Below are 26023 nucleotides of genomic sequence, written 5' to 3'. Positions count from 1 at the left end.
AGTATGCACGCCAGGCCAATGGGTGGCAGTGTAAATTTTCAAGACAACACCAAGGCATGACACCACGCGCCTGCGCTGAAGCGCCTTCCTCTACAACGCGGTGATTACAAACCAAAACAAAGAAGACACAATGGCGAACGCACGCATGGATACCTTTGTCTGGAGTGACAATGAAGTGAGCTTGCTACTTAAAGTGACTCTGGACTATAAGGCAGCGAAATTCCAAGAAAATTTTGACTGGGAATCATGCCAGTCGAAATACGCGGATATCTTGGCGGCTTTTATCCAGCAGTATCCATCAAGTGAAACTGCAGGAGGGAGGGAGTTCCTGCACAAGAAAGACTCCATTACAAAACCCCAGGTGACCTCAAAGCTGAAAGCCATCTGAGGAAAATACAGACACGCGGTGGACTCTGGACAGCGGAGTGGCCACGGACGTGTAGTTATGATATTTTTCGAGCTTTGCGAGCAGATATGGGGTGGATCACCAGCGACTTGCGCCTTAGAGTCCGGCATCGAAACAGCTGATCTGCAACTCAATTCAGAAGAGTCTTCGTCCTCGGCCTCCAACAGTCGTTCTTCTACTCCTGTTTCCGACTTCTCCATGAGTGTGGACCCACCAACCTCAAGCGAATCGACTGCTGGCTGCAACCTACCGCCCGAGGTTGTTAAGACGCGAAGAGACCTTCTTCAGGTATGTGTGCTAAATGCTGTTCAGCATATTTGAGCTATTTGCTGTGCTGTATGATAGCACTCAAGCACTGTAACGTTGCATGCACTCAGTGGTCACTGTTTTTAGGAATAACGTTACCTGTACAATCTAATGCAATAGCTCTGCCATAAATTTTATTTTTGCAAAGTGTATAATATGTTTTGTTTACACTGTCGGAAGTATGTAAATTTAAGTGGTACTGAAGTTGTAGTTTGCATAGGTATTGTATTGGATTACAGTATATTGAGGTGTTTATAATAATTTATAATTTAGTCCTCATTTATATACGTGGGAGGAAGAGAATATTGTAAAACCCTTATCAATATAATGCAGTCCAGTACAACAACACTACCACTACAGAGATGCAAGTTGTTATTTGTGTAGCCATGCAGTTAAATGCGTTAAGTACCTGATGCACATAACACAGCAGACACTGTTGCCCATGGCCTCTCCAATGAACATATTTTCCCTGTGCTCTTTTCAAGGCAAGGCTCAACAGCCACAGAGGGGACAGGCTAAAGAGAAAGCTTCACACAGATCCAGCCGTGGAGGAGGACCTCCAAATTAAGAGGAGGATGGTGGACCTTCTGGAGGAGTCGGACAGGTGCAATACGGAGAGGCTAGATAAATTAACTGACAACATTGCTGCCATCACCACTACCATCCATGAAGGCTTTTCGCTGTTGAGGCAATTAATGTCCCAGCTGCAACCCTATGTTGCATACCCCCATGGTAGCAACAGTGATGGATATGCACACATGCACGGACACTCACCTGGGTTCATGAACACACCTCAGCATTCATCACATGCACCAGGCCCATACACACAAACACCTGGCCCATACACACAGACACCAGTACACCCACGTCCACATTCACGGCCAGCTCCTGTATACTCTTACAGACGTGCACTGCTACAGGATGACGCACTGCAGGAGGAGGAGAATTTATAACAACATTGTTACTTCTGGACTGAGTACAGTTATCTTTTATCTGCAATAGTCATTCCTTTGAACAGTGGTTTTTACCTTCCCATTCAGATTTTATTTTGTGTGTGTGTAAAAGCAGTGAATGTTGGCTCAGCCATAGGAGGGTGCAGAGTGACCTTTTTTTTTTTTTAACTTTATTGTTAAGGTTTGTTGACTCAGTCCTAGGAGAGTGTGCTGTTATAGTGCACCTGAACATTTGAACACTCCATTGTGTAGCACATTTTTATTATTTTTTTGTATTCAACCCTTTTCTCTTTGGTTGTTAATGAGTTTATTGTATTGTATTGAAAATAAGTGAATATTTATGATGCTGCAGATGCACATTTGAAAACAGTTTATTTTTTTCAATAAAAAAGAAGTTGTGAACAAGTGGTTGCTGTCATTTCAAAATATTTGATTTTCACCATCCACACAAATGTCACTCAAAACCATTTATATATATAAAGGTCACATGAGAAGTGTTTTGAGTAAAAAAAATAGAAATAAAAAAAGTCATATAAACAATATGGCCCATAACAAACAGAAGAAGTATTAACCAATATAAAATAATCAATAGCCGCAGCCCTATTTTTGATGACTGTGAGACATGAATACTTTACAAATATCGATTAAATCTATGAAAAAATAACCATTATCAGGACATCCTCCTGTAGCACTGCACGTCTGGAAGTGTACAGGAACACTTCCAGACGTGCATTGCTACAGGAGGACGCACTTCAGGAGGATAACAATTTATAAAGCCATTGTGTGACTTTTGGCTGAGTCATAGGAGGGTGCACAGTGACACAAATTATTTATTTATTTTTTTTACTTCATTGAAGGTTGATTACTCTGTCCTAGGAATGTACTGCTATAGTGAACCTGAACACCTTTTTTTTTTTTTTTTTTAAATTTGTATTTAAAAGCAGGAAATGCTGGCTCTGCCATTAGGTACACTGTGACCTTTAAAAAAAGTTTACTGTAAGTTTAAAGGGGTTAATGTTTACTCTGTCATAGGAGTGTGAACATTGCAGATGAAAAAACTACATAATGTAGCTAATTGTTATTTTATCTACTTTTTGTATTTAAAAGAAGTAAAAGGAAGCTGCAGATGCACATTTGAAAAAGTTTATTTTACTGCAATAAAAGAAATAGTGAACAAGTTGTTGCAGTCATTTCAACAAATTATTTTTTCATCGTCCACACAAATGTCACTCCAAACCTTTGATATATACGTGAAGGTCACATGAGAAGTGTTTTGAATAAAAAAGAAAGAACAAAGTCTAACAATATAAAGATAATTATATAAAAATGTACAGTACAGAAGAAGAGATAGATCCTACTATGTTAACAGTTTGACAGAATATTTGACAAATGTATATTACTTCACTTTATGTCATTATGTTGGCAAAGACAAGCAGATGAGTAAAACAAAAAACATGGCTTTCTAAGTGTGTTTGTGTTTCAGGTCAGTTTGAAATATTACCTAAATATTTTTGTTCTACCATTTAACTGAATATGATGTTGAATTTGTAAACACATATTTGAATTACTTCCACATTGATAACCATGATATTGTGTCCCATGTCTACTGCAAATTTCAAGGTGTAAACTTTAGCATTCTATGATATTTCCTTCAGATGAATAAGTGGTAGGTGATTGATTACACAGTGTTATTAAGATATTAAGGGTCAAGGAACTTTGTGATGATTCTCCTGACTCTCTTTCCACTTCCCTCATTGAAGTCTGTGAGATAGTTGTTGCTCTGTGTGGGAGGCTGGCATTCTTGGTCACACTGTATGGTTCCCAACAGAGAGTGTTCATCCACAGTCTCCTCACTGGCTTCACAATAATTGTGGAGAACAAAACACGAATAAATCACATGGGGCAGGTCCTCAAGATTTATGTCCATAGGCCGCCTCAGGGCTGCAAACCTGGCTTTGAGCCGACCAAACGCACATTCAATAACCATGTGGGCTCGACACAGACAAAGTCCAAAGTACTGTTCTTGAGGGGTAGAGCCACCGTTTGAATATTCTTTCATAAGGAAAGGCAGTAGGGGGTAGGCAGGGTCTCCCAGAAGAAAAACTGGTATGGCCTCCTCTCCGTCCACTAGTTGCTTTTCCAGTGCAGGGATCCTCCCGGTCTTAAAATAGGTATTTACCTTGGAGTTAGCGAAGATGCGTGCGTCATGAACACTCCCAGGCCACTTCACGACAACATCCATGAATCTGTATCTGTAGTCGCAGATGGCTTGGACATTAAGGGAATGTTTGCCCTTCCTGTTAATGTAGTCCATGGAGTTGGTAGATGGCTGTTTTATCTCAATGTGGGTCCCGTCTATCGCTCCCAAACACTGAGGCATACCATGAGCGCGTTGAAATCCAGACACTAGCTCCTCTGCCTCGGGCTCAGTGAAAGGCAGCTTGATGTATTTCGGACCAAGGTGGACAGCAATGGCCCGGCACGTTTGCCGGACTATGATCGACACAGTCGCGCGGGACAGGCTGAAGGTGTTGGTGGTCTTCCGTAGTCTTCCCTCATCACTTAAATAATATAAAGTGCACGCTGTCTTTGTTAAGACGTCAACCGGCGATCTCATGTTCGTCGTTTCCCCCTCGATGTACGGACAAAGTTCTTCACTCAGGGCAATGAGAGAGGCTTTAGACATACGGAAGTTTTCCCTCCACTCACACTCGTCAACAATGCCAATAACAAAATGTTCCCACCACCGGCTTGTTCTCCCCAGTCTGGTCCAAAAACGTCTTTTGACCGCCCTCCGTTGACATATAGGTGGATTCAGTATTTGGCGAATGTTATTTATGTGTCTCCGCTGATCACAAAACGTGTGCAGGAAATGTAGCGTTTGCTGGAGGAGTGTAAATAAACTCAGCAGAGTCTGCAGCAAACACACAGCTTGATAGTCCACCATTGTTGTTGTTGTGTTGCCAGGGATGCGGTGTTGCGCATGCCTACTGGGCTGACAGCTAATAGTCATGCGCGAAGTGGGGGCATGTCATCACAGTTTTCACATGAAACACCTGCTGGCAGTTTACACGGCAACGGTGACGATTCAAAAAGATTTCACTCTGGAACCCGTTTTCAAATGTTTGCGGTTTCAGGCGGCCAGATCGCCGTTCTCGTATAAACAGACGGCCAAACCGCAACAAAAGTTTGCCGTTTTATCCCAGAATCGTTGCCGTGTAAACGGCCCCCAAGTATGAAGGAATATATTGTAGTGCTAGTAGGAAAGGTTCGGTCTCTTAAGTTTTTACGTTGAAAAAATGTTCAAGTGTTAAGTTGCAAAAAAAGGCTTCCAGCATTCACACCCAATAAAGCAGCATAAAACAAATAGCCTACTCACCAATAACTAGGTGGTGTTGAAGTAAATGCTCTGTAAGATCCATCTTCTTTTCTCTTGTATGTTAAAACCCTCATATAACCTGACAAAGAAATCTTGTTAGAAACAAAAATGTCCTTTTTTTAATGCCGATAGCCTCCTTAGTGACCTGTAGAGGATGCTTCTGTTGTTGTTCAGCAGCTTAAGGGGCTGTGTCCACCAAAGTATTTTTGTCTGAGCGCCCAGAGTTGAAAAATGTTCAACTATGGGTAAAAACACGTGCTCGACGCTTTGGCTGTTCAATCACAGTGGAGGAGGGATAAATACTGTGGAGACAAACTGTTACATCATACATGTACAAATGCTGAACAGCAGCAACAATGGAGGAGAAACTGGTTAATATAGGCTACTGTGTATATAAACTAAGCACCAAAATTAAGGAAATTTGTGTTTGGTAGATTATGTCTTTGTTGTAACAATGCTTCTTGGCAATAAATCTTATACCGTTGGAAAGCCTGTTTATTTCCCTTTTAAATGGTGCCACATTTGTAAGGAACATGCATTTGTGGGATGAGCAGCAGAGCTGAGTATGTGGGTTGCGCCAATGAAAAATTTGCAAAATCTTCTCTGACAATGCCAAACAGCTTTTTTTGCTGTTGCTATTGTTTTGAGCTTCTGGTGCCAACCAGGCACCTGATTGCCAGCACCTGTAAGCATGGGCCCTGCTACAGTGGTCAGTTCATGTCTGCTCCAAGAATCGGCATGCCACGTTTGACTGATCTGGATCATCGCCCTGAGATTATCATTTGTAGGTACTCTTTTTTTTACAGCTGTTTTGTAATTGTTCATTTATGATTCAGTAGAATTTAGTTTTATTGAACTAACAGGCTAACATCACAATCTTTTAAGTCTGCTAACAGGCAAAAGGAGCAATCAACATAATCTCATTATGACGTCCTAAGAAATGGTGTCAGAATTTAAGTTTGGCAAAAACGTTTTTCTTCACTCCGAATGTGTGGGTCTATTCAAATGATGAGGAAATTATGCAATTAACTGCTCCATGCATTCCTACCTTGCTCAATTTTATCAAGAGCATCATCTCTGCTACCAGCAGGCAGGTTGAACCATTGCTCACTCAGGTCAAGGTAGCGGACGGCTGATGCTGTAGGGGCCAGTCCTGTCATGGTCTGTTCTAAACATCCTGTAGGCAGTACGATTAGGCCAGCAACCTTATGAGGAGAGAGAAGGTTCTTCGCATATGAACTGCCAAATCCATCCCCTGTAAGATGAGAACATTGAAAGGGTAAGACACTGTTATTTTGAAAGGCAAATGAATTTTGTCTTTGTCCAACAGCACATACCTTCCACTGAAATAAAAATATTGGAGCTGGAGTCGGGGACTGTGTTAGCTGGTAAAGATCCGTCAATAGTGATAGTCTTAGTGCTCCTCCCTAATCAAGATAGAGAGAAGTAAATTAATTAAAGTGAATTTAAGTGTATATTTAAGAATAAATTAATGACAACTGTCAAGCGAGTATCATTACGAAATACTGAAACAACTCACCATCTAATTTAAGCACTTGGGTTTCTTCTACTCTCTTTTCAATGCCTTCTGCCTACAGCATGAGAGAGTAGAGTGAGAAATTACTGTACGACCCCTCCCTTACACATAAAGATATCCAAGTGGAAAAAACATGATGGAACCAGAATAAGGTTTATTGCCAAGTAGGTTTTTGAGGAATTTGTCTTGGTGTTTGGTGCAGACAATGATCATATTAAAGGTGGGGCAGGCAGTTCAATTCTGGCGACACTGGGCAAAAATCCCATCATGAACTTTGAGCATATTGTAATTTAAGTGGTCTGAAAGAGCACTAAACTTCTTCATCTTCCCTTGGCTCCATTTTCAAGCTTTTGAAAATGTATAACCTGTGATGGGAGACTGTGGCCAATCACAGGCCATAATATTGTGTGAATAATATTGATCATCTTGTGACAATGCAATGTTCTGCTGGGAAACCTTGGGTCCTAGCATTCATGTGGATGCTACTTGACACACTCCACCCACCCAAACACTGCTGCAGAGCAAATGCCCCCATGGCATCAGCAGTGGCCCCCCAGCAGGACAGTACGCCATGCCACAACACAAAAACTGACAGAAATGGCCCAAACTAGTGACAAAGAGCTCAAGGTGTCCATCTGGTCTCAAAATTCCCCAGATCTCAATGATCTATAGGACATGCTGGTACCCCCATCCATGATGGGGCCTCCTTGGACTAAACTTTGCTCTGACTTGTCAAGACATTGACACAGGACCCTTTTGGAGTGGTCCTGTGGTGTCTGGCACCAGGGCGGTGACAGCGGATCCTTTGAGTCCTATTGGTTGTGAGGTGGGATACTAACGTGTCGCCTGGATGCTCAATTTAATCAGGATCTGGAGAGTTTGGAGACCAGGTCGATGCCTAGAGCCCTTTGTCACATTTCTCAGGCCATTCCTGAGCAGTTTTTGCGGTATGGTTATTTTGCAGTGTGGTTATTTTGTCAGGTAGGCTGTAGAGAGATCAAATAATGTCTTAGTCACTCACCAACACATTCAATTTCTTCTCAACTGCATCAATTCCCACCTCATTCTCTATATCATAGAGACGTATTTTGATGGGTATTTTGCCAGTTACCATGGGGACGGCACTGAAGGACACAAACTGGGAAGACTCTGGCTCCACAGTAATGTTAACAAAAGCTGTACTGGTAGCTGAGCCAGGGGAACAAAGTCCTGTAGTTTGTTCCATATGAACTGCCACCTATAAAAATTCAGGAGTCCACACATTAAATACCATCAAGGTCTACATTTCAGTTTGTATAGAAGGTGGTTGTTTTTTAATTGCCACTTAATGTCAGCATTAGGTTATCTTCACCTGTAGTCTTTCATGGCCATAGTTATAGATAACAGGTGAAATGGATAGTTGCTCGTATCTCTTCACTGAGAAAGGCAATCTCAGAGACACAAATACTCTCTTAAATGCTCTGAACTCAGACGGCTTAACTACACAGAAACCTGAATAAAACACAGAGCAAGTGAGTTGTACTTATTAATGAGAAAACTAGGCAAGTAGCTGAGATATATTTGTGTCCTGAGAATCTGTTATTACCAGTCTCTGCAGACAAAGTGATGACCTGAAACTCCCATGTGGTGATGGAATCAGGTAGAGCCAAAGAATAGCTGAGGGGTTTCAATTAAGATAAAATTAATGAACTGGTTGTAATATGCATCTCACAAATCCTTTGTCTACTTGTAGTTTATTTAGGAGACTAAGTAATGCATTTAACCATATTCACTTACATTGAACCATAGAACAAGCAGTAGTTCAAAAGTTGACAGTATTAGAAGCAACAAACAGTAACTAATGCAAATGATAGGTTTTAAAGGCTGTAGAAATTGTATCTTACTGAAAAAGAAAAGAAAAGAAAAGAAAAGATATTATATAAAAACTGTCCATTCATCCCTTACCTTTCTTTGCCATTTACATCAAATTCTCTGAATTCAAAGCTTGGAGGGAAAAAATGTCGAATGTACAGATCAGCAGTGTCCATGAAGAACTCTTCAATGTCAGCTGTGCTTGCAGCTAAAAATGAGAGAATAAAAGGTTTGTGATTACACTCTGTGTTAATCTTGCCACAGTTATTTATTAAATGCTGTCTAAGTAGGCATTGTAAGTATTTAATGTTCACACAACAATTTCATCTTACTCCTGCCAAGTCCGTTCTGGGCGTCCTCTTGTATCTTTTTTTGTCTCAGACGCTCTCCCTCAAGGCAGCATTTTAAAAAGACATCTGCACAGACAGGATTTGATTCCACCAGAGAGACTCTCTTTGCTCTATCCTGACATGTCCGTATCATAGGGATGAGAGAAAACCCGCGAACACAACAGTCCTGCAGCTTTTCATCTGAAAAGTTTGATTCTGTAAGTGACAGTAAAAGAAAACGAAAAGGCACATTTTTAGAGCATTGTTTTACCAGGAGTACCTTTATCTATCTACATTATCATGGAATTATAATGCCAGAATGCTGTCTCACTTAGGACCATCATTTCCTGTTGAAGGTCTACAGCGCGCCTTTGTCGTGCAGTTTGTGATCCACAGGCAAGATCTGGAAAAGTAGTTTTAACAACATTAAAGCTCAGCGCGGGATCAGTAAGTAGGTAACTACTTGAGTTGTTGGAAAACAATTATTTGCTAAAAAAGTGATTTCTGCATTAGTGGTTACAGCAACATGATAATATCTGCCTTGTTGTTCTTTATTTTCTCTCTAACGTTGATTACCATTATCTTGTTCTTTTTAATATGTTTTCGATACAGCCGAAACTGTCTGCATTGCTAGATATGACTAGAGATATGATTTTTTGTAATTTGGATAAAACAATCCTTTAAAAACACTTTGTTCCAATCCTCACACTGCAGTATCCTGTGTCCCATTGTGTGTGTGTGTGTGTGTGTGTGTGTGTGTGTGTGAATAATCTATTTGTTGCACTGTCATTTAACATTTTAAAGGATTAAAATAAGGTAAATTAGGGATGCACCGAAATGAAAATTTGTGGCCGAAGCCGAATATTATTAAGCGCTTGGCCGAATACCGAGTACCGAATACCGAATATCGTTGTTTAGTTATTCATTAGTTTTTGCAGATGAACCCCCTCCAGATTAGTGTTGTCACAGTACCAAAATTAGGACCCACTGTACGATACCAATGAAAATATTATGGTTCTGAGTAGTATCACGATACCACAGCGAAAATGAGGCAGATGTGCCTTTTGTCATTTATAAAAAGATAAATCACTTTTCTATAATACATCAATGATATTTCAATGGAATAGATTACTTATTGACTTATTCATACTTCAAAAACAGCATCAATAAGTGATTAACATAGTGCGGGATCAAAATAAAATAAATAAATAAAATAAAAATCAACCAGCCATCCTCCTCCCCTGACAAATCCCTTCATAAGTAAGGAACAGTCCCTAAAGTGCGGTGAGGTTTGTGGGCTGTGAACGGCTTGTTTCTCCTCTGACACATCAGGTACGGTCTGTGTTCGGCTGGCTTGGCTGTTCAGGTACTTCTGGGCAGTCCACACGCCAAGAAGAGGATATTATTGGAGCCGACTTCTCCGTCGCCCGGTAAACCAATGGCCGCTGTAATTGACAGGAATGCATTACTGTCTATGTCTGTGACCCCCGTTCAACCCACAACCGATGGGATTCGCGTTTCGTTTCTGCTGCTGGTTGAAATCTGTAGGCTGCTCGCACAGCGTGCGGAATGATTTAAGCCTATTTTGCTCGCTCAAAACGGATCGCCACACTGCTGACATTTTACTCCGCCCGTCACGGCACGCTGTTTGATTGCGTTATCAAAACACGCCGCTATTATTCGGCCTTGCTTTTAACTTATTCCACCGAATACCGAATGTGTGTTTTTTTGCAATATTCGTCCGAATATATTCGGTTACCGAATATTCGGTGCATCCCTAAGGTAAATTGTGTTTTTGTCTTACTCTTTTTCCACACTGCTTCAGACTGAGATATAAAAGACAGGCCAGCATCTGTTAGTGCAGAATCTGGGTGACGTCCTCCACTATATGAGCAACCAAGGTCATATGACTGCATGGTGGAAAACACCTGAAAAGTGAAACAAGAGCTTGGATTTAATGTATGATAATATATGGGCTGAATTAAATAACCTCAGTAAGACAGAATCAGTGTGAAAGTGTTACCTGTTTGGCTGTGAGTTTATTATCAGCATTGAGAGCGTAGAAGGCTTTATCCACAGCCAGTGAAGCCACTCTGGCTCTTTGACCATGTAAATCAAATTCTAGCTTGGCTGTCCTTCTAGGTTCTAACAGTCCTTTTTGTACTACCTACATTGAAGTTAAAATATTACCATGTCATTGTCCAAGGTCAAGGTTAATTCAATCAATACATTCAAACAGTATATAATATACATGTAACCACATAGGCTGTGCTCAGTAGAAACAAACTTTTGTGTTGACAGAGTGATAACTGCCAGGCAACCTAGTAATACCCACCGTAGCAGTGTTTTTTACTTTAAAGCTTAAAGGTTGGCTACAGTCAGTGTCAGAAATTAGCAAGGGCCACGGGCCATTTGGCCCGCAATTTATCCAAGAATGCCCCCAAAAGCCATGTTCCGGGGTCCAAAATTGCCCCCAAGTTTTTGAAACAACTATATGTATTTATATTTTTAACAGTATTACAATCTGACATTAAAGTATAATTTTATTTTCATTAAATTAATTTACTGTCACATCTACAACTCATTTTCCAGACATAATCAATGAGATTGCACTGATTATGTGAGAGTAATCTGACAGAGAAGGGGAGGGGGCTTTGCCGTACCATAAGTATAGATTAACCATTTCTTGGGTGATCTGTGTCTACACAATGAAAAATTGAGGTAGAATGAATGTTAAATTTTAGATTAACTTACTTCCAGGATTGCATCTAAGGAATTTATAGTAATTTGGCCTTTTTAACAGTAAAAGTAACTGTAATGTGGTGAAACATTAGTACTGCTATCAGTAGATTAATGGTTAAATCATCACATTTAAACTGGTTGAATTATAGGAAATCTGAGTGATATTTTGCAACCATAACTTTATGTAACGGGCGGCACGGTGGTGTGGTGGTTAGCACTGTCGCCTCACAGCAAGAGGGTTGCCGGTTCGATCCCGGGTGTGGGAGCCCTTCTTTGCGGAGTTTGCATGTTCTCCCCGTGTCAGCGTGGGTTCTCTCAGGGCACTCCGGCTTCCTCCCACATTCCAAAGACATGCAGATTGGGCACTAGGTTAATTGATAACTCTAAATTATCCATAGGTGTGAATGTGAGCGTGAGTGGTTGTCTGTCTCTATGTGTCAGCCCTGCGATAGTCTGGTGACCTGTCCAGGGTGTACCCTGCCTCTCGCCCGATGTCAGCTGGGATAGGCTCCAGCCCCCCCCGCGACCCTCAAGAGGATGAAGCGGTTAGAAGATGAATGAATGAACTTTATGTAACCCATTATTTATTTCATTTAGTGGTTTCTACTGAAGAGTGAAGACACTATCTTAGTTGGTTTTGCTTTTCATGTGCTTATTGTTAGAACATAATTACAATTTTTTGATGGCCCCCAAACATTTCGAAAATGCCCCCATTTTTTAGGCCGTGGGGGGGGCAAAATTGCCCCCAAAATATTTTGTTAATTTCATACCCTGGCTACAGTACAGTACTGTAGGAGCTTTATACATGTATAAATCATTTCTTATTGCTAATAGATAAACAGGCTGCAATGTAAGTCAAAAACTGATACCTTCCTTGCCTTTCTTGGTTGCCTATAACAGCTTGTGGACTGACCTCTATGTACAGACTTCAGGCCTAACAGTGTGCAACAGCTGATTAATGGCCCGGCAGAGACAGACCCTCTCATAGCACCCTGTAGAAAATCAAATTCAGCCCAAGCAACTCTGAGCATCCAAGCGCCAGGGGCCTAATTTGGACTGCCCTCTTGACCACCCCAAGTCCCTGCAGGACTGGCAAATCTCTGCTACTGCAGTTACACAGATTCAACCTCACTGTGAAGGGCTTGGTTTTCATTGGCTAAATTTGAGTTGCTACTGCAACTAAGGTCTCAGCTGCAGTTCACTCTCCTTGCAAGGAGGTTATGTCCTAGTGGCGGCGAGTGAGGCAGAGGGTCGGCAGACTGTACTAGTGCTAATTCTTGTTTCAGTTGTTGTCTGATAAACAGTAAATCCACAGTTCAGTGCCCAATATCATAATTTCATTTCCCCTGGTGCTGAGAAGAAATACTAAAGTTACAGGGAGCACTGACGAGGAATAAAGGTCTATTGTGCCATTGTGGTTTAAGCTGACTAATGTTAGCTTTCTTGCTAATGCGGACAAATTGCTAGCTAGCTTACATAGCAACATACAGGGTGTTTCTCAAAGTCAAGGATCCTTCCTTGTTAGGAAGGATCCTCCAGAGGCAAGGCAAGAGTCCTTCCTGGCATTCAGTGAACAGACATTGGAACAGGCTAACAAGTGTCTCCAGGTGTACGTCAATGACCCTCAGCAGACTGAGGGGGTTTCAGGGAACTGTGTAGGAACAAATGTATCAGTATTTTCAGAGTCATGTGAGTGGTGTGGAGTAATGAAGTAAAGTAAATTCTAAATTATCATTTACAGTCTATACACAGACTCACACAGAATCACACTGTGATGCAAAAGTGTTCCATACTTTATGTGCGTATCACCACACACTATGCTACAGCAATGAGAGTAGCTGATCTGATCTGATGAGCCACGCTGCTCTGAAACAGCTATACATGGTACTGCTATGTAATGCTCTGAAATAAGTGCACCTCAAAATAAATGAGTGATGCTTTGACCGGCAGGGTATTCTCATATGGTTACTGTGGCCGCTCTCACTGCAATTCCCCCGAAAAATACACCTACTGAAACTGGCAGAATGATAGCAATGAACATGTCACTATCATGTGAATAGTGGGGGAAGGAGGGGAGGTGGACACTTAACGCTCCATCTCTGCTGTGAATAATTAAAGGAGCTATATGTAAGAAATCTAAAGCAAATAGTCATAAAATCCTCCTAATATGTCACAGAGACTAAGGAATAATGTTCAAATAACATAGTGATCCCACCGACAACAATAGTACAGCCAGAATATTCACATTTAAAAAAAATTTTACAGTCCGCAAATCATGTTTATGTTTTGAATTTGTGTTTTGGCCTGTTGCGCCACCCACCGCCATCTACCAGTCACGCAGTCAGTAGAGTCTCAGCATCAGTTACAGTTACAACTGAGCTACAGCAGCACGGCAAGCAGCATTAGCAGTGTCCCGGTACATAGCATTAGCAGTCTCCTCAGCTGTATCCCGGCAGCAGCGTTAGCAGCAGAGAAACCGGACTTGCTCGAACGGTCCGCTGGAAAACCGAAGATCAAGGACGCGGCGACGCGGCCCTGCCACAGCAGCCGCCCGTGGGCAAACAAATCAGTCTCCAGCGTGCCGCTGTCCAGCATCCTCAAATCTGTAGGAGAGGGGTGGCGGACACGACTCGCGCCAGTATTTTGAATTTGAGTGCAGTAACCGTTTTGGCCACATTCTTACATACAGCACCTTTAATTTAAAAACTTTTATGTTTTATCTAAATCATGTTATTTTAAAAATGTCATTATTTGGCAGTGGACACATTGGAGAGAGTAAATTATGAGGTTTCTGTCAATTTTTTTATGCTTGTATGATAAAAACTTCTGGAGATATTAATCCAAATAAATGACATTTATCTAAATCCTGCCGAGCTGTGCTGGTGCAGGTTTCATTGAAAAGGCCCCGCCTTCACTTCCAGCAAATTGTGAGCAAAGCATTGTGGGAATTTCGCTGAGGATACACACATGCATCCTTGGAATTTCTCTGAAAGAAGGACTCAGTCCTTCATGAAATTCAGAAGGATCCTTGACATTGGAACACTCCCTCTGCAGGGTTTGATGACTTAGCCTCCTTGAAAATCAGCTGTTTGAGGATCCTTCATTGACTGAGAAACACCCACTGTCTTGAGCAAAGGCCTGGGAAGGTGGGTGCCGAGGGTTCTGCCGCAACCCTTTTGGACAAGGGGTAGAACAACACAGTTTGTAAGTAGTTGGCTGTTTTACCATAACTTGTGGGCTTTTGAACCTTTGTTTTGAATTTTAATGAAAATAAAATCCCACGTGTGTGAGTGATTAACGTCATTTAATTCATTATGATTTAATCTTGCTGGCAACTTAAATTGGCTAGCTTGCCAACTATAAATTACTTTATTAGCCAATTTTATAGTAACCAACGCCAGATCAAAAGAGTAGCTTAGTTACAGATAGCATTCTACCTTTGCTTGTTTGCTTCCTAACTTTATTGCTAGCAAATATGGTGTGGTTAGTCAGTTGGCTAGCTTGCCATATTACTTCCCCAGCTAGCGTGATCCATGATACTAACTTGCATATTATGTCAAATCTCAAATCATATTGATTTAGTAAACAATTAATGATGTAGCAGCTCTAAAGCGCTTTCTCTTAGCCAAGAGCAATGCAGGGGTGGAGCTAACCGTAACCTGAGCTAAAGGTTAACTGTCAAGTTTGCTTTGTAGCATCAGTTGATAAAGTAATTTGCAAACACCAAACTACTTAGTATCGTGGAGCCAATGGTCCAAATGAAATATAAGAACATTACAGATAGTAATGTTATTGTAACTATGATTTTAATTTATTTTTCAGCATTCTATCAACACACACAATCGTGGCCAGTCTCGTGTTTGTCACTGTTTTGGCCAGTGCCTAGGTACTTGCTTGCAGCTACGGAGTGTGCACAATGGAGCCCAAGCTACAGGATGCTGACTGCAGTTCACTTAACGGCCTCAAAGACAGATGTCACAACAATAACAAGGGTTTTGTGAAAGTTACATGCAGAACTTTAAAGTTGATTTCACTAAGTCCTTATATTATTTTCCCTTCCCTCCCCCATAACAAATGCTAAATAATACAAAAAGTGTCCTAACTGTACAGAATGAATCTATTGAAATATACATATTAGAGGGGTAAAGTTGTTTGTTTACTGTCTCCCTGCTCAGACTGCACTCCAATCTGATCTGTTTACTCACCTTGACCTTTATCTCACATTCATCCCTGACATCTATCCATACTGAGTCAGCAATGATGTCACCACGGTCATTGTAGTAGTAGCCAATCAATCGGAAGGATGGCACCATATCAGATGTTATCTGCAGGTTGTGTTTAACTGCAGTACCAAATCTTAGAGAACCCTGTGTTATTAGGAACCCACGGCTTAGGACCTGCAACATAGCCAGTTTGAAAATGTTAAGAAATGGAAAATTGTTGTTGTTTTTTGTCAAAACAAACCATGTTGTATTCACTCAGATATGCCTTACCATGTAGTATATAAACCCCTGTCCTGGGCCATTGATGGTGTTGTAATTTACAGACAGGAGCTCGCCCACAGAATAGATTTTGTTGTTAAAGGTCATGTAAAGGAAGCTGATGCCCCTCGCTCGGGAAACACGACGCATTATTCCCCATCGCTGAAAGCCATCTGCAGACACCTAATGAAGTCAGGGTGTAAACAGTTTAACAGAACTGAAGCAAATTCAGTGGTTTATAAAAACACCTCTAACTTCTCTCAGGGATACTAACTCCAAAAGTAATCTTTAAAGTAAACGGAATATTAAACACAGGAAACACTGCCCCCTCCTGGTCAGTGATGCCTTGCCAAGATTCCTCAGAGGATGGTGATACATCAATCTTTACTGGCACACCAGCTGCTGGGGAGCCATCTGGCAGACGTATGATCACCTATAATGACAACAAACAGAACTTTAACTTACAAAATCATCATTACATCCTTAGCAGTGTACCCATTTGTTAGGTTCATGCATACCTTCATATCTAGTGGGTATCCAGGATGAAAATATCGTCGAGTCCGAGAGACATCAATGGTGTATTTGTTGGAGACAACGGGAAGGTAAACTTCTGCCTCTTGTATTTCACCACCTGGGCAAAAACAATGCAGATATCAGATGCACGAAAAATACGTCAGTATTCCCAATATCAACTTCTTCTACTACTACTTCTTCTCAGGCCCTCAGGAAAGCTGCTCAGCCTTGCTTCCAATTGATTCCAGTGGCCACATGCGGTATTGCAGCGAATAATTTCCCTGCAGCCCAAAAAGCATTTTCCACATAGACAACCATTGTAAAACTGTTGACAGGACACCTCGAACTGCAAACAAGGTAAATTCTGAATATTTCTATTATTTTTTTATCCACAGAAGTTTTATATTTTTAATACTTGACTTGAGTGAAGGAAAGTGATTTTAAAATCTGTGACGTCATCACGATGTTAAGTCTATGAGCTGAGACTTCTTCAGTTCTAACGGACTGGTGCAGAGTCACAGGCTTTAAACTCTGTGTGTGAGTGAACCCTTATAGAGTCGTTTAGGTCACATGTGAGTCGTTGACCCACCTGGCCATCTTGTGTGCCGTTAGTTTTTTGGACCCATCTAACCCTACCGACACACAAGATGGTACCTCTGTTTACCCACTTTAACACTTATGAGTTAAACTGCTGTATTTAAACACATCTCTTATCTCTCATTCTGTTTTGCACCATCCAGAGTCATCACAGTGCCCTGGAGGTGCATAACAAGAAACGAAAACTAGCTTTCTGGCCATTTAACACCAAACATGAGTAAACAGTGTACTTAACAGTGCACGTCACATGCCGCTGTATATAAAACACCAAATATTTGACACAATATGAAATATATTCTCTTTACACCATAATGGTTTTAAACTTTTGGCTCTTTTGGGAGGTTGCTGACTTAAACATTGGTATATAGTGACAGAGTGTCCTGTACTTTGTACGTTGGTGACGAATACTCCCAAGTAGAGTCTTGCTCCACTTTGTGTTAAATCAGACAGTTTTCCGTTCTGCTGTTTTTGGAAGTGCTCCTGTAAGTCTGATATCTGGAGGGCAGCTGTTGCAGTCCCATTCGTGACCTGCAAGAAAAGAGATAAATTGTTAATTTTCAAGTACTGTAGTATTTTAGAGATAGAATATGTGGCCAGATTATCTGATATCAGATATTGAAATGAGCCGTTGTATACATTTAGGAGAGAAATCCATTTCCTTACCAAACCAGTCAACTCCAATCCCCTGATGAAGTCAGGCTTAGTTTTTTGACCAGGGGCTTTACCTTTTTTTATGATTCCGAATTGGCAGTGGTAAACCCCTTTAACTTTCTCACCATGTGAATACCTAGAGAAAATCATTGAAAAAGAGAGTCTGAAAATGTAATGGTGGAGTTTGAGACAAGTAGCCTGACACCAAAAACACAGCGATGAAGTTCAGCCTGTGGCGAGTTGCCATGCGATGTCTGTGGAAAGCTGTGGCAGCCACTCAGAGCTGCAGTCATTTGATTTCTCAGCAAAGTGCGGCCGAACTAAAAGTGGCAAATGGCAGCCAGAGAATACCCACAGCCAATCTGTATGACGTTTGTCATTTGGTTGGCTTATGTTACAAAGAATTTCTTCCCATCTGAACACATGAACAAGAATCCCTGCTGCAAGGAAATGCAATTATTGTGGCAAGCCGCACTTGACCGCTGCTTGCTGTGTTTTTGGCGTAAAGATAGTAACATGCTGTTGCATGACATATGTGCATACCTGGAGATTAGCAGTTAAGTATCCAGGCTTCTTTACTTCCCTTCATCCTTTTCTGATAACCATTCATTATTAAACTCAAATGTTATGTGTTGGAATATGCTTTTCTTTGCTGTGCAAAGTTTGAAACAACAACCTTTAACTTAGAGTAGTTAATGGTTAATGTAAATAATAGTGCAGAGCACATGTAAGGCACAGTGATGGATGCATAGCTAAAAGTCCCAGTGCTTCGCCTCAGTGATGGATGTTTCCAGGCATATTTTAGGATGACTCAGGGGCAGTTTGACAACCTGCTGTCTATCATCAAGCTGTATACCTCTGGGCATTCAGCAACCGCTACCACCAGTTTCTCCTCCATTGTTTACCAACTGTAAACTTGTTGTTGTGACTACCACCGAAGGCTCAAATCATCCGATTGGACAATACGAAAAAAGATGACGAAAAAGAGATAGCGTGGGGCGTTTTGAGTTGAAGATTTTTCATCTCGAGTTCAGAGCACTCCGGCAAAAAATGCCATGCATGACGCAACACAAAAACTGTGAGCAAAAATCTTAATTTTCATCAAAAACAATTACAAAAAAACATCTTTAGCTGCTAAAACACTTGTTGTGTGATAGGGCCTAAATCAGCACTCACTGAGTGCCTCCTGTCTGATCAGATTGCTTGGTCAGAACTAACTGTTGTATAAAGTAACATGCGGACTGGCATTAAACTTTTCTTTTTATCAAAACAATAATAAACAGTATATTTTATGTTAATATTGAATCAAGTAATTGGGTATAATTTGATAGCTTACGCTAACAGTTAGCTAGGTAAGCTACTGCTAGCTGTTAGTAACCTTGGCCACAATGTTAGCATCTTCAGGCAATGACTTGTATGTGTATTTTTTTTTTTACCTTGTTCCTAAGTTTTCATGGCACAGTGACCAAAACTGATAAATGCAGCTTTGCAACCAGAAAACTTAAAGTAAGTAAAGTAGGTTTAATAGGAGCTTGAAGTGTAACTTCAGCCCCAAGTCTTAAGCACAGGGCGGCAGGGGTAGTGGTGTAGTGGTAGTTGATGAGGTAGGTGTTCTTTCTAAAGAGGAGGTGGGTATACTTACAAATTAACATGGCTTTTTATTCGAAAGGTCAGTAAACGGCCAGAAAAAGTGAGAGGGACCCAGCTGCAGACATGATGGCAGACATGGGCGCCGCCATATATCCAATCCATACCAGAAGTCCCTACCGGAAGTTGGTCTGTGTGTGTATTAATCGCCGAGGAAGAAGACAACGGAAAAGACGAAGAGAAGAATGCAAACAATACACGCACGACTAAGAGAAAGAACGGTAAGGGAACGAGTCTTTTAATTATTAGAATTAGACAACTTTATTGTCATTGTACATTGTACAACAAAATTCTGTTCAGCACTTAGCACTAGCAGTACTAGCTAGTAGCTAGCACTAGCATAGAGTACCAAGCCGCTGCGTTTATACGCGCTGTCATCTTCATTATCTTTTAACACGTGTGTTATGTTCTGTGATTCAATTCTACGTAATCTCGGCATGTACAAATTACTACCACCGGATGGGTTTAGCTACATTTGTTGTGTAAAAACGAGGGCATGATTGGTATTAACTTTACGTTAGCTGCTCAAGGTCTGTTGTGCTCCCTTTCATCAATGTCTGTGTGTAAACAGTGTTGATGTTGGCCAGAGACTATTACTGCCCTCGCTTGATGTGTTGGTTAATTTAGATGTGTAGTTTGCAGCGGGGTTAACATGTGTTCCTCTGCTTTTTGGTGTACTGTGGTGTAAAACATCTGTGCACACACTCAGTGCACACAAGCCTTTTTTTTTTTTTTTTTTTTTTGGTTTGCCTGGTCTCCTTGTGTATTAATGCTTGTATAACCTCAACCCTGCGCTGCTCAATCAAGTTATATACAGCTTTTTTTTCTGGAGATTAGGGATGCACCGAATATAAATGCGACTATTTTTAGTCGCATTTGCGACTAAAAATAGCTTTGAGTGAGCAAAATAGGCTTAAATCATTCTGCACGCTGTGCGAGCAGCCTACAGATTTCAACCAGCAGCAGAAACGAAACGCGAATCCCATCAGTTGTGGGTTGAACGGGGGGTCACAGACACAGATAGTAATGCATTCCTGTCAATTACGGCAGCCATCGGCTTACCGGGCGATGGAGAAGTCGGCTCCAATAATATCCTCTTCTTGGTGTGTGGACTGCCCAGAAGTACCTGAACAGCCAAGCCAGCTGAACACAGACCGTACGTGATGTGTCAGAGGAGAAACAAGCCGTTCATGGCCCACAAACCTCACCGCACTTTAGGGACTGTTCCTTACTTATGAAGGGACTTGTCGGGAGGAGGGTGGCTGGTTGATTTTTATTTTATTTTGACCCCCCCCCTATGTTAATCACTTATTGATGCTGTTTTTGAAGTATGAATAAGTCAATAAGTAATTTATTCCATTGAAATATCATTGTTGTATTATAGAAAAGTGATTTATCTTTTTATAAATGACAAAAGGCACATCTGCCTCATTTTCGCTGTGGTATCGTGATACTACTCAGAACCATAATATTTTCATTGGTATCGTACAGTGGGTCCTAATTTTGGTACTGTGACAACACTAATCTGGAGGGGGTTCATCTGCAAAAACTAATGAAAAACTAAACAACGATATTCGGTACTCGGTATTCGGCCAAGCGCTTAATAATATTCGGCTTCGACTTCGGCCACAAATTTTCATTTCGGTGCATCCCTACTGGAGATATTCTAAAAATAGTAACGAGAGTCATCTCATGTGGTATACGACATGAGCCACCCCCGAGGGTTAACCGGGTCAGATAAATAACGTATACATAGCCCCGGGTGTCTGCAAACAATACATTTGTATTATGTTTTAGTAATCCAGAGCACTAATACACATACACATGTGGATACAAATAGCTGTAGTGCTTCCTCCACCATGAGTCCTTTAGATCGGTAAAATATGGTTGATGTTCAGTATGTTTTACAGCTATCAATGTTGATTGACTTCTCCTTTTTTCAGATGCACCCCTCTATTTTGAGTGACGAAGCCAGTCTGGGGCACACAACCCTTTCACCATCCGAGTTTGGGTGTCCTCTCTGCCCCAAATTTAAAACCAAAAATAAGAGCGCGATCCAGAGGCACCTTAAAAACCATGCGGAAAATGCAGTTCATTTCCATGGTATGTTGATGAGAAGTGTCTGTTTGAGATCATATACTTCTTCATGTAACAGTAATGTTTAATGATATTTGTTTGGGACAAAACAAGACATTTTAGGCTGCATCTTGGGATCTTGTGATTTGTGGAACAGTGGTTGACATTTTATACCGTTTTCTTACATTTTATAGACCAAACAAATAAATTATTTTACTGTTTTTCCTTTTTTTTCTTTGTTTTTTTTTCTACTTTTGAGATTGATATGGATATCTGGAATAAAAACTTGTTCACAAAAAAGAGAACTCCAAGTCTACTTCTTTATGTTGCCAGTTCAATAGTGTGATATTGTGTTTACATGTGTTCCTGAAATATAATAGAATCTGACATCTGACAATATGACAGTCTAATTATTACGTTCATTTAATAGTTAAATAGTTACAATTAACCATACTGAGGTAAGAGTGAGTATGACATTTGTTGTGTCCATGGTTTTCAGCTGTTTTCAATGACCTGATAGTAATCTGCATGTTGCAACTGTAGCCCAATAAATGAAAGTGCTCACCTTATTTAATCTTTGTTAAAAATCAGTCCAACTAAAATTCATGTGTTTGCTGATTTTCTGCAATTTTTGTAGGTTTAACTTGTTGAGGTCAATGTTATTCCAAACAAAACATGATTGTATTTAAAATAATTGTTGAAATAATTGTATTATTATTATTATTATTATTATTTATTTTATAATATATATATATATTTATAATTGTTGGTTGCTTCAGAGTTCGTAAATGTATTGCTAAAATAAATAATACAAAAAAGACAGACTTAAAAACCGACTTCTGGGGAAAAAACGGACTTCCAGTATGTATGGAACTTCCGGTATGGACTTCCAGTATTGTAGACACAAAGAAGATTGACTTCCGGTATGGACTTCGGTATGGATTAGATATATGGCGGCGCCCTTGTCCGCCATCTTGTCTGCAGCTGGGTACTCTTGGAAAAAGTTGGCTTATATACCCAGTATACCTGCGTATACCCTCCACTACACCACTGGGCAGAGGGGGAGGCCTTAACAGTGGATGGCATGTTGAGCGATTTTCAACCCATGGAATGCCAACGTAAGTATCAACACCAGAGCTGATGTGTTTCGTCGTAGTATAGACATATCACGTCAAAATACACGTTTCTTTTGCTGTACTCTTAAGTTAACACTTACCTTGCTGAGATGGTGAAGTTTAACTGTTCAGCACTCAATAAAACATAGCGCTGTTCCATTGCGATGTTCACCTCAAAACTTGGTAAAACTAGGGAGTGTAACAATAAACGTGTTTTTAGAAGGACAAAATAAAAAAAACACATTTAAATCAAATGAGCTTACCAAATTTTTGGACTTTGAACTCTCGGGAAGCAACATTTGCTTCATCGTCTACATAGTGTGCTGTAATCTTCCATGTGCCCATTCTTTGTAAACAAAATATACATGCGTTATAATGGTATGCCAAACTTGCTTGTGCTGTTATGATAGACGCAGTTAACTGTGAATCTGTTTTAACGTACTTAGAGACATCGGGAATGAAGAATGAGTCCTGGAGAATTCCTCCGTTTGCAGTCTTAAGGGACTTAATTACTCTGTTTCCAGCAGCATTCTATCATGAAATAATAGAAGCATGAATTATGAAATCAAATCATAGAAATCATTTATGCATAACTGTCAAAGTCCCCTTTATTCCTATAGAAAATGTATGTACTTACAAATACTGATATCTGGAACACTTCGTCATGAGGCCTGAATGAGTGGTCAAGAGTGAATATCCTGTATTTCACTAGAAGAGAGATAATCAATGTAAAATGTCTTTAAAGGCAATCACTGTTAATTATCTGTTAAAGTGGAGAATTATTGCAAATTGTTGTACATTTCTGCACATTTATTGACTTTGCTTTTACCTGTCTGAGTTGGGTCGTAGATTGGCTGATCAGTCTGAATGAAGATATTGCCCCTGCGTTTTGATACCAAGACATGTGTCTTCTTTAAATCTTGGTCGGAAAAGTTTGCCACCAGCAAAAGGTAAGAGTGTTCATAATGTTTAGGGAATCTTGACATTTTTTCCTTGTCTATCTGTAAATATGCAAATTAGATGTTTAGGTTAATGACATCTCAGTTTTGTCTGAAATTGTTTGCTTTTAGTATGAGTGATGATATAGGCTTGTGCTGGTTTTATAGTCGACTTGATTTAAAGCCAAATATCAAAGCGAATCGATGTATCTAATTATATACCAAATTCTACCACTGGGGGTCACATTTGAGCTATTTCTTCCAATTAAAGCCCATTATAGGTGTAATGCCCCTCCAATCCACTAGGTGGCGGTAATGCTGCATTAACCGCCAATACACAAGGTTAAATAAGGAGAAGAAGAAGCAGAAGGACAAGAAGTCAACAGTGCAATCAACTGAAGGACACAATCGTGTTTTTATTTATCAAAACAAAACAACCATTCAACCTTCAGAACACTGAATACTTATAAATAATATTTTAGCAGCAGTTGAGGTAGAGGGTCCCCCTCCCCCTTTCGCTGCGACCCCATTTGTGTAGCCAGGAGGGAATGGTACTTATGCAGGTGATTGTGTTGATTTGCAATATAACCTTTTGCTTAGATCTTTTTTCAACACTCTTTACACGTCAGCTCATCTTCATTTATCGGGTCACCCTTATCATCTGCCTCAAATCTAAAATGTTGCCAAATTGGCACAGTTTTTGTGTTTTTTAGACTCTAGCTCTTTCGGTGGCATCCTTTCGTCATCTCTTAAGTAAACAGACAACGCGTGCCCTTTGATCTCCTACAGCAGGCAGCGGAGACCCTCTGAGCAGCCACAGTATTAGAGACAAACTGCACAAAACATTTGTTGCTTGGCTACATTTATAAACAAACATAAACCTTATAAAGTTGTCATCATAATGAATGTTACTATGCAAGACAAGTTGATTATAGCCCCGGAACACGTCGCTGATGTTATCTGCAAAGTCATGAGTTTTTTTTTTTTTGTTTGTTTTTTGGGGGGCGGCAGTAGCAGAGTCCATAGGGACTTGGGTTGGGAACCGGAGGGTCGCCTGTTCAAGTCCCCGTCCGGACCAAAATATGGAGCGTGGACTGGTGGCTGGAGAGGTGCCAGTTCACCTCCTGGGCACTGCCGAAGTGCCCCTGTGCAAGGCACCAAACCCCCCAACCGCTCGGAGTGCCTGTCACGGGCAGCCCACTCTCTCTCCACTTAGTGCATGTATAGGTTCAGTTTGTGCATGTGTGTGTTCGGACCTGTGTGTAATTGACAAACAGAGTGAAAAATTGCCTCGGGGATTAATAAAGTATATAAAATTAAATTAAAATTTTTCCCCACTTTCGCCGGTTGCCGTAAATTAAACCGACTGGGGCTCTTAAGCCGGATCGAACCGGTTAAACCTGAAAAAAGGCACAAGTCTAGTGATGAAATGTCTCATACCATGAGCTCAACTGTTTTGGCCTCTCCTTCCACAGTACATTGAGTGGTTTTCTTCTGGGACACTATTGTAGCGCTAGTTTCATGCTCCAAGTAAAGAGTAACAGGAATGTTGAGGTAAGTCTTTCCCATCTGGACAAACACTTTCTCGTTAACACCCACATGAAACACTCCAGGGGCTGAGATTAAGAATCTGCACACAAAGGTGAAAAATAACATGTACTGTATCCTTCACTACTATATTTTGCATTCATCGGCTTCTGTGCCTATAAACATCTGCAATCCTGCATATTTCATCTAATTACATTGTAAATGTCATAATCCCATAACATTTGCTGAAAACATGTTGATTATTATGTTTAAGAATATAAAATCTTATAAAACAGCTTATATTAACCCTCTTTGCACTGAACACAGAAAGGTTGGCATCACATTCAGTTTTTACATAATGTAGATTCATGCAGCTAGTTCTACATTTACCCATCGTCCATTGAAGAAGCTGATCCCTCAGTCAAGATCAGGAGCAGTATTGAAAAGACGTAGCGCTCCATTGTGCAGCTCCTGTTTCTTTACCTGCTCTGACACCAGCTTCTCATTAACTGAGATTTTGGTATTTACCCGCCCCTGTATTTCTCAATCATTGGATCTCTCAGTGCCCTCCCTCTGTTTTTTCTTTTTTTTTTTTCAAAGAAGTATCACTCATGTCATGAGTGATGGCTCATGTAGCATGTGCTAACTGGTAATTAAATTGAGAAAATTATCATACTATCAGATATAACATGTATACTGATGTGTACAGATGTGTGACATACTCTTTAGTTCAATAGTATGTAAATTACTACATACATAAAAGTACACAGTCTAAACAGATTAATATGAAACATGAGGACAACAAAACAGATCAGATTATGATTAACTGCCCGATGCATATCAGACTAAAAAAAAAAAGTATTTTTGTTACACAATGTGGAACCATTCGCTCATCGGTCACTTTGAGTCAGACAGATTTTTCCCAATTCCCAAAGTCTGGGCTCTTTGTGTATTGGTAGTTGTAACTAAAGCTGC

At 40.5% G+C, this 26023-nt stretch overlaps 1 protein-coding gene across 2 annotated transcripts in view; it reads right to left on the bottom strand.

The window, feature by feature from the left end:
• The window catches only part of LOC117265847 (complement C4-B-like), a 33791-nt gene extending 8044 nt beyond the window's left edge, over nt 1-25747 (bottom strand). Inside the window, exons 1-25 of one of the 2 annotated variants that reach the window (XM_078171812.1) lie at nt 25439-25747; nt 24962-25151; nt 23413-23584; nt 23221-23291; nt 23026-23114; nt 22847-22929; nt 22685-22772; nt 17758-17881; nt 17481-17622; nt 16503-16615; nt 16259-16417; nt 15997-16167; nt 15709-15900; nt 10785-10928; nt 10566-10689; nt 9093-9164; nt 8765-8977; nt 8526-8640; nt 8167-8237; nt 7933-8072; nt 7603-7818; nt 6585-6636; nt 6382-6471; nt 6093-6299; nt 5045-5123 (exon numbers count right to left, since the gene is read on the bottom strand). In XM_078171812.1, the coding sequence (XP_078027938.1) occupies nt 5045-5123; nt 6093-6299; nt 6382-6471; nt 6585-6636; nt 7603-7818; nt 7933-8072; nt 8167-8237; nt 8526-8640; nt 8765-8977; nt 9093-9164; nt 10566-10689; nt 10785-10928; nt 15709-15900; nt 15997-16167; nt 16259-16417; nt 16503-16615; nt 17481-17622; nt 17758-17881; nt 22685-22772; nt 22847-22929; nt 23026-23114; nt 23221-23291; nt 23413-23584; nt 24962-25151; nt 25439-25509 (3188 nt within the window). In that variant the 5' untranslated portion in view covers nt 25510-25747. The remainder of the gene's footprint in view (nt 1-5044; nt 5124-6092; nt 6300-6381; nt 6472-6584; nt 6637-7602; nt 7819-7932; nt 8073-8166; nt 8238-8525; nt 8641-8764; nt 8978-9092; nt 9165-10565; nt 10690-10784; nt 10929-15708; nt 15901-15996; nt 16168-16258; nt 16418-16502; nt 16616-17480; nt 17623-17757; nt 17882-22684; nt 22773-22846; nt 22930-23025; nt 23115-23220; nt 23292-23412; nt 23585-24961; nt 25152-25438) is intronic. The other variant, XM_078171813.1, reaches the window with a different exon arrangement.
• Between the last annotated feature and the right edge of the window lie 276 nt (nt 25748-26023).

This window comes from Epinephelus lanceolatus, chromosome 10 (assembly GCF_041903045.1).
Source record: "Epinephelus lanceolatus isolate andai-2023 chromosome 10, ASM4190304v1, whole genome shotgun sequence".
Classification (NCBI taxonomy): Eukaryota; Metazoa; Chordata; class Actinopteri; order Perciformes; family Serranidae; genus Epinephelus; species Epinephelus lanceolatus.
This window is presented reverse-complemented; position numbering and strand designations above follow the sequence as displayed.